Genomic DNA, 9109 nt, shown 5'->3' on the forward strand with positions numbered 1-9109 from the left:
GTGGAAAAATAAGAGCTGTCTGTATTCTTCATTTAAATCATTAACCACCAGTTGCACAGCTAAATCTTTAATTCCATATTTTTCATGGCTTTTGTGTTGCAGTACTACCAGTTCCTCTTATTCACTTTGATACTAATTCAGTAGTCACGAGGATCACGCACCGACTGAGTTCAGGAACAATTCACTGTATTTACATTCACGAATTCAACAACTTCTCCCTAGACAGTAACAGGTTTAAAAAAAAAAAAAAAGGAAATAAACTATCTAGATTTTCTAACCCATTTAAGAATGCAATTTTGCTTTAGCCAGGTAACTACCTCAGAATCTCAAAAAAATTAAATGCATATATCAGTGACATTTAAGAAAGATTATCATGAAGACACCAGACTATTTCTCTGCACACCTAAAGCTGAAAAGTCACATTTGTAATGGAAAGCAAGCAGCCAGCCAGCTAATTACAATAATTGCCTATAAGAAGCAAACGCTCGTCCAGTAGAGCTCTTACACAGCTTTGGTCACATTAATTAAAATGACAAAACAAATAAACTCAGTTTCAGCTGAACTACAGAACTTAATTCTTCTTTCTCCTTGCCAGACTACACTATTAATTACACTAGGCAGAAAAGATAATCAGCACCTATTTAAAAGTTTTTATTATCAATCCATAAAATAATTTGTCATAAACTTTGCAATATTCCACCACTAAACTGTTTCTACATAGTGACTACTGTGCACGGTTTCCTACCAACTGATTAGAAAATGTAAAAGACAGCTGGAATTGTTGGACAAGTACAAATATACTCTGCTTGTTTAGAAATATTTGTGATCCAATAAAGAAGTTAAGGTATCCTATTTTTATCACAAACAGATCTCAAAAGCTGAAATAGAGCAAATGTACTTGTTTTTTTCTTTTTATCTTTAAAACACAAGTAATGTGCTTCTAGTCAAAAGAAATAGTCAAATAGGAACTGCCACAGAAACCACATTCTCCTAAACAGCATTCTATGCTCTCCTCAGCAGGCCACCCTGCCTTAGCAACTCCAGTACCACCTTGGAAAATGAAATTATTTAAAAGGCAGAATTGGCTCCTTGCCATATATTGTAGAATTAGGAAAGTAAAAAAAAAAAAATTACACTAACTACTTTACCTAGAATCTGGAAAACGTTACATCAATTTTCAATGATTTACATAGGCTTAAAAATGTCACAAGAGACAGTACAAATTGTATTCCAGAAGAATTATAGAACGCTTAAAGAAATCTTTTCTGAAAGCTACCTCAGATGATACTAAAAACTTACATTTATTTCTACATTACTTAAACCTATTATAGAGAATGTTTGACCTATTAAGTCTATGAATAAATTTTCAAAACCAGATCAAATACTGAGGCACCAATATACAACCATCCAGTTCCAAACACTGAGATACTACCAACTTCTTAGTTATAATGATGTATTTTATTTCAGGTTGATTTTGCAGTGCTTTTCAAACATCATTAATGAATACCTTGTACTAGAGAGAGAAAAACTAGACACACTATTCTGACTCCAGAAACGTCTGCCTTCAAAACAAACCCTTTATCTGAGATACAGAGGAAAAAATAAAATGAAGTTACCATGTCTGTGCTACAAGTGTCAGAAAATGTTGCCTGAACACAATACAACTGCATTTGGAGAGTTTTATTACTTATCATTGCATTTAACAACAGCTTTATTTATAATGATACTGTTTAAGAGGCCTCACTATATAACAAAGCAAGACATTAGAGCTAGTATCCCCCTTTCTAGGGTCAAAAAAAAAAAAAATTCCTAGCCACTTAATTACGCAACACATTTTTAAACTAAGTTCAATCGTTCAATAACAGCCTTTTCTACTTGTCTCCCAAAGAAAGATTTGAAACAAAATTGGTTTAATGTAGAAATTGAATTGTCCCTTCATGCTAAGCATTGTGCAGGTATACTGGGAGAACTCACAAAAATATTTCACTTGATCAGAACCTTAGAAAAATAAAAGTGCCCTTCAGTGCTCCACACTCATATGATCTCCTGAATTTAATACTGATAGTGTGGAAAATTAATTTGATACTGAGCACTATATCTGGCACTGCACAACAAGCTCCATTTTGAAGAGAAGTTCTGTTTTCTGATTTTAAATGCTCATGTTGGTTGGGGAGTGTCATGGTGGGATGATAACTGACAGCACTGCTCCCTCCAAATTCCTGCTTGAAGTGGCAGCAACTTCAGTCAAACAGAAGGGTTACAAATTAGACTTTTGCCTGGTTTACTCTTTTTTGCTAGGGTCCACATTCCTAAAATGTAATTAGAAACAGAAAAAAGAAAGACACTGTTGCTGCTCCTTCAAAACTCACAAATGCTAAAAAGGTGCAACAAACCAAACACTTGCAGCAAGGGGCTTAAGCATGAGGAAAAAAAAAAAAAGGCATGTAATTCTGCATCAACCAGCCCTCTTTATCACTGGCCACAGAAGGGAGAATCAGTTGAATGAATACATATTTCAATGCCTTGGAAAGAAGCTGTGCACAGGATGGAGGATTGGGGGATTCCACTGTACACCCCAAAAGCTCAAGAGTAAGTGGAATAAAAAAGCTGAAGCAAGAGAACCCGTATATTGCATGCTGACTTATGTATCCTGCACTAGCTGTGAGAAAGTAGCTGTGTTCACACACAGATGTGTGAAGAGTTGAAAATGATGAAAACCATCTCACACCTCACTAAACGAAATCCTGTACCCAGAACTCTCACGTGGTCAGGGCTGTTGGAAACGGTACACTTGCTACACAAGAAGCTCACAGACACCTTCACATCCCTGGCAGAGCTATGGCATGCACACTGACAGAGCAATGGCATGCAATCCTATTTCTGTAAAAGGCATGATCAGAAGGGCTCCAGAGAGACCAAGGAAGATTGTTACAACCTGGGAGGGGGAGCTCAAGACCATAAAGTCTGAGGTGTCAGGACCTAAACCTGACAAGCCCAGCTAAGGAAGTCTCTGAGCACAACTTCTCATTGAAATATATAAAATTCAGTCTCCAATGGAGTTTTATGGAACAAAGATTATTTATAATAACCAAACAGAAAAGAGGACACACACACCCCCCATACTACCACTACTCCCCCTAACCACATTCCTTTAGTGTCTCACTTCACAAGTATTTAGAACTCACTGGGTGCTCCTCATGTTGAGGAGATTCCACTCACTAAGTTTTCTGCAAACTACTGCAGCAAAAGCAGTACTGATTCTCTTCAGTACCAGTGAATGGAGTCAATTCAGGACACGACCTGTGTGGCAGCAAGCAGGCACAAGGGAATAGGTCTGGCTGAGAGGTGTGACATGGGTACAGCAAAAGGCAAAACCTGGGTGTCAGAGCACCGTTTGACTGACTTACCTCAAACTGCAGGGACAGGGAGCAGCAAACACCACAGGGACTACAATTATGACAGGGCATTTCTGATACATTTCACCACCCTTCAGAAGCCAGTGGTTCAAACTGAAAATAAAACTTGCACTTGGCCAAAACTGTGTTTCAGAAAACTCCCTCCATTAAACCTGAAACACCTTCCTTAGAAGGCTAGACTGGAAGAGAATTAGTAATTCCATGATCAATCAAAACCTTCTTTTGTTTCCCTTGTAAGTACAAATAAAATTAGATTTCTTTCTAAATCAAATTCCCTCCAAAATATTTCATGCATTCAATTTTTCTGACAGATAAAACAATTAATTAAAGTGAACTACAGATTTGTTACAAAGTGGAATATTGCAGCTTTAAGAAAACTTGGGGGTTATCAGTTTATGTTAAAAGATAGCTGCCATCAAAAGATATCTGCATTTAAAAAACCCCAACCAAACAAAAAACAGAGCCAAAACCCAAAATGCATTTGGTCTACAGTATTTTTAACTTCATGCAACAAAAGAGTTGCCACTCTTGGCTAAACAAGTGTCAAGAAGCTGTTTTAGAACAGCTTTAAAAATAAGAGGTCTTTGAATTTAACAACAACAACAAAATATAAGTGGGAATTAAAAAGCAAGACTGTAAGTCAGGGAAAAAAAAAAAGCAGTACTAAACATTTTGTTCCCAACCAGTTTGGGGATATCCCCAGAGACGAGAAACAAGCTTCCCAAGACATCACAGCTTTCCAGAAGGAGCCACCACACTATTAAGCAAGTTTTGTGTAATCAAACAAGCAACCACAGAACAGAACTGTTAATCCTATTCCCTTTTGGGAAAAACACCTGAAGTAGAAATCTCTACTATCCCCAGTAAACCTAAGTATTTCAAGGTTGTGTTCTAATGTTTGATCCACCTTGCCAGAAATAAATCATAAAAACCCTAAGGAAAAAAAAGATGAGAGGTTACCTAAGTAATTGTCTTTTTTTACACCTGGATCAACTTCCCCCCATCACTCCTTATGTATGTTTGTCTGTTGAGGTGACAGTCTATTAATGAACAGCTTATAAATAAGTTCAGAAAGTCTATTTCATGCTTCACTATTCCTAGCCATAAAGAACAACATCTCATAGTAACATGGAACCTCTCCTCTGCTACCACATAAACTCACTACTTCTGGCAGTAATCACCATAAGCCTGGCAAACAAGTTATTTGCATTCTTCTTTGCATCAGATTTGACAACTTCCATGTCTTTTTTAAACAACTTCAGATTTGACTGAGTCTTTCTTCAAAGCTCTGACTTTCCAGACTTTATATCACTGCTAGTATTTTGCTCTAGACTCCCCTCAGCTAGACCATGCATTTCTCAAAGCTGTGACCCAAAGTCAGTATTAACCATGGCCTTTCCCATGCTATGTAAAAGAAACAACTAATTAACTTATCCTTTGAGATATACTACTGCAGAATATTAGCTACAAGATGCTTCACATCCAGCTCCACTTTAACTTGTCCTCACAATTAAATAGGATGTCATTCACAGACTATGAAGTTAGTTCAGTCACTGAATACTAATGCACAGAAACGTAATTGAGATTGAACATAAAAGTATTCCCAAAACTACAAAAGCAATGAAGTAAAAACCACTCATATGGTTTCAAGTTTGCAAATAATTAGCATGTTTACTATTAAACTCTTTAGAGAAATAGACACTCTAATACCCAGCCCCGTAGGTTCCCTAAATGTTACTGCAACAAAATGAACCCTCACTTTTACTTCATGTACCTACACTACATTAGGAGAACACATCACTTACTTCATATTGTGAGGTTAGAGGTGCCTTTTCATTCTATCTTCATTTTATATATCTTTTCATCCATTCTCCCTTTTACTCTTAAATCTGCTTCATAGGATTAAGGTTTCTAAATTTATAACTAATATTCATGCAAGATAAACTCCAGCATTGCTGCCTAGAAAACAACCATCCAGCAGCTCAGGCCCTCACTTCACAGCCTTCAAAGTAATTTTTGTCTTACAAAGAGCAGTTTAGGGTACAAAGCTGAGTACAGAAAATCCCATTTGAATTATTTAATATTGGTGTAAATAATCTCTAGCAACAAGAGCAGAACCTTTCCTCCCAGCTGTCACACACTCCTTACTATATCAACAACCCTGTAATGCTCTGAAAACCTTCCATCCAAACAATCTCTTGTCCTGAGAACTCATGCTGGGAAAGAAGCCAACCTCTGTGCCTGCGGACACCAGCTTGCATCCGAGGTCTCCCAGCACCAGCAACCAAACAGGGAGTGGAAGAGGAACAAATTTCTTCTAAATGCTCTTGCCCCTACTCTTCCCAAATCCTTCTGTCTCCAAGAAGCAGCCATTTCTTTTATCTTTTTTATCACTGCATGGACAGCTACCCTAATAAACTCTGAATTTTAATACAGGGGAAAAAAGATTTAGCAATTATTATACTATTATACTACTATTACTAATAATAGTCATTATTAGAAGATTTTCAGTAACAGCACTTAGGCTACCAAAGCAACTTTTAAAGGTAAACATTCACTATTTGATTAAGAACTGGTAATGAGTTGAAAAATATGGCATAAATTTGTTTTTCAAAGCCCCAGCCCTTGAGAATTCATAAGGGACAGTGATGTAGCTGTAACCAACACAGGGCACTCAATTACAATCTCAATACAGAACATCTCATTTACCAGAGGGCTCTAACATACAAATGTGTAAGATGACTTCAACATCTGTCAGAAATTCTTGTCTGCTCCCATTTTAAAAGCAGAAACTGAGTGCATGACTGAAGGTCTGCCTTCTGGAAATCAGTAATGTGTTTCCCCAAAGATTGTAGGAGCTGAAACCTCTTCAGGTATTGCCTTAAATAAGTAAGGTCATGCTCCTTGACAGGCTTCCACAGCAAGGTTACTTTTAAAGCCCAGGTTTACCTCGTCTGGAAACAATGAAACAAAACACTAGAACATGTACTTACATTACAGCCATGAGTCAGTTACAAGCACTTCAGTATTTCTCTGACTTATGTCACTTTGAACTTGCATTACACTTTAGGTTGGTTTGTTCTAGTACTAAGGATAGTTCCATTTTAACTGTGTCAGCAATTTTTTGGGCTTGAACTTCATTAAGGTACAGGTTTAGGTGAAGTAATAGGTGCACTTATACAGTAAAAAAAACGTAATTACCTACAACTCGAGGAAGAACTAGTTAACTGCAGAATAAAACCACATCAGAAAATAAAAACTCTACAACCAGCTCTGCCTTGAGACCCATGTGTTTCAGTATTTCCAATGTAGAAGTTTGCTTTTAAATAATACAAGACTATCCCACAAACACTTCCTAAATACCTACACCTGTACTGACAACCCATGAACCCTTCTGCCTGGCAGGCGTTCCTCATGCTGGACCACTTATCTCTGCCTCATCCAGGATGGAAGCAGAAGCAGCCACACTCTGTAATTTACCAATTGGAATCAAATCTAATGACTGACACAGCCTCAAACATTTTTGAGGTTCAAGTGATTTAGAGCAGTTTCACAAACACCCCCTTCAGTATAAAAATTGTTTCTTAAAAAAATTTATTGCCTTCTGCCACTGCTTTTCCCTCTCTTCTCTACTATACTTCAGTTTAAGCAGCTCAGCTGTATTGTGTTATTGTTTCAAGGGCCACAATATAAGCCAGTTATTGGATTAATTCCATTTTTTTTAAAATGACAGAAATAGCTGAGAAATTCAGAAGCTTTTTAGCCTCACTTTGCTGCTAAAAGCGTACATTTGTTAAAGCCCACTCTTCAGGTGTTTGGGTTTCTCCACCAGCTGAGAGTTTCTCCTTACACAGGAAAGTACAGACTGGACTGGCATTACTCAAGGTGTTTAATCACCATGCTGGGTAGGTGTAAAATAGATGTGTACTGCTGAATTTTGCCTACCTTCAGCAAGCAAGTAAGTCAGGAACTCCTTAAGATGAGGGAATCAACCTCATATTTTACAAACATCCATAGGAACTAACTCTTTCCCTACTTCTCTCTTCTGGCCATCTACCCAACATGAAGTCAAGCACTTCTCAAACTTCCCAAACCACTAATTCCACTATAATCCAGTACTCTATTAATAAATGAAATGGATAAATAAATTCCCCCCCAGTCTCTGGGAATCAAATTGGACCCCTCTGAGAGCAGCTGGTCCAAGCCAGCTCATTTTCCCTGCTGGAGGCTGGAAAGAAGAGGCTCCCAGGTGGGCTGGGTTCCTCGCAGGGCACAAGGCTGCTCAGAGACGAGAGGTTTCGTACCAACTGCACAGACACTCCAGGGAAAGCTGAGCTGAAACACTCTCCAGCCGGTAACGCTGAGAACAAAACAGCAGAGCTTCTGGCATCTGTATTTACCTCCAGAACAGACTCGAGGCATGGCATCTGGCAGGTTGGTGTGCCTTGGATGCCTACAGTGCTTGAATCTGCGAAGCACCTTGTGTTGTTGCCACACAGTTTATTCCCCCTTCCGAAAACATTTCAGAAGCGTTCGCAACTCACACTTCAGCCCCAGTAAAACAGGTAGTACCGCTCGCTCCCCGTGGGATTGGGAAGTTAAGTAATAAGCCCCAAAAACACAGGAAGTATGCAAGAAAGACACCAAGCAGAGGCCTGACATCCTCACTGCCTTCACGGTGCCCTGTCCGTTAACATTTCCTAAGACGCTTTGTGCAAAAAACGTCCACAAAAGGCACGTCCGCAAAGCGAACCGAACCCAGCCTCGGGTTTAAAACGCATTTCGAGTGTTTCAAATCCATCGGGGGGAACCGATGGCAAACCCCCACACAACACCTTCGCGGGACGCGGCGTCCGCGGCCGCGCAGGCTCCGAGCCGGGCTCGCCCTTAGCCCGGCCGGGACCCGCGCCCTCCGCGCCGCGGCCCCCGCTCCCTGCCCCCGCCGGCACGGGCCCCGGGGGCGGGCGGCCGCCGCGTGGCCTCACCTCCTCCGGGATGGCCGGGTCCCCGCTGCCGCCCCCCGCGTAGCCGGCGCCGAGCGCGGGCGGCTCGGGCTCCATGTCCCCGTTGAAGAGCGAGGCCCCCTCGGCGCTGCCGCCGCTGCTCAGCGCCGCCATCTTGGGCCGGAGCGGCGGGGCGAGGGCGGGGCCGGGGGCGGCCGCGTCCCCGCCACCGGGGCGGCCCCAGCCGCGACCCGTAGTGCGAGGGGCGGGCGGCGAGCGCGGTCCCGGCCCGCTCCCAGCGCCGCCGGCGCGTCACGGCCGGCCTCGTGACGTCACACAGAATCGCCGCGGCCACGGCGCATGGGCCCGCCTGGCGTCACCGGGAAGCACCGTGACGTCACGGCGCGACCGCCCCGTCGCCTTGGGAACTTGGACGTGGGCTCGGGCCCCGCCCCCTCCCCGCGCCCCGCCCGCCGCCGCCGCAGCGCCCCCTGGCGGCTTGGGAGCGCAATGGCAGCACCGCCCCCGCCGCGCCGGCCCCGGGAGCGGGAGGGGGGGACCGGGAATGCCGGGGCAGGAGGAGCCCCGCGCACAGCCGGCTGAGGGACCGGGTTGAACACCGCTGCCGGGGGCTCTGCGGGTCCTTCCCGGCAGCGGGGAAACCCGGGGTGCCGGCGGAATTCAAAGGAGAAGGAAGGGGATGCCGGGCATCCCTCGGCGCACAGCAGCGCTGCGGCTTTGGGGTGAATC

General features: G+C 42.5%; 1 protein-coding gene across 1 annotated transcript in view; it reads right to left on the reverse strand.

Moving 5' to 3' along the window:
* Positions 1 to 8725, reverse strand: part of BRAF (B-Raf proto-oncogene, serine/threonine kinase) — an 83124-nt gene extending 74399 nt beyond the window's left edge. Inside the window, 1 exon segment of the mRNA XM_030237720.2 lies at positions 8402 to 8725. Within this exon segment, the coding sequence (XP_030093580.2) occupies positions 8402 to 8533 (132 nt within the window). The 5' untranslated portion in view covers positions 8534 to 8725.
* Between the last annotated feature and the right edge of the window lie 384 nt (positions 8726 to 9109).

The sequence above is a fragment of the Serinus canaria genome, chromosome 1A, assembly GCF_022539315.1.
Source record: "Serinus canaria isolate serCan28SL12 chromosome 1A, serCan2020, whole genome shotgun sequence".
In the NCBI taxonomy this organism is placed as follows: domain Eukaryota; kingdom Metazoa; phylum Chordata; class Aves; order Passeriformes; family Fringillidae; genus Serinus; species Serinus canaria.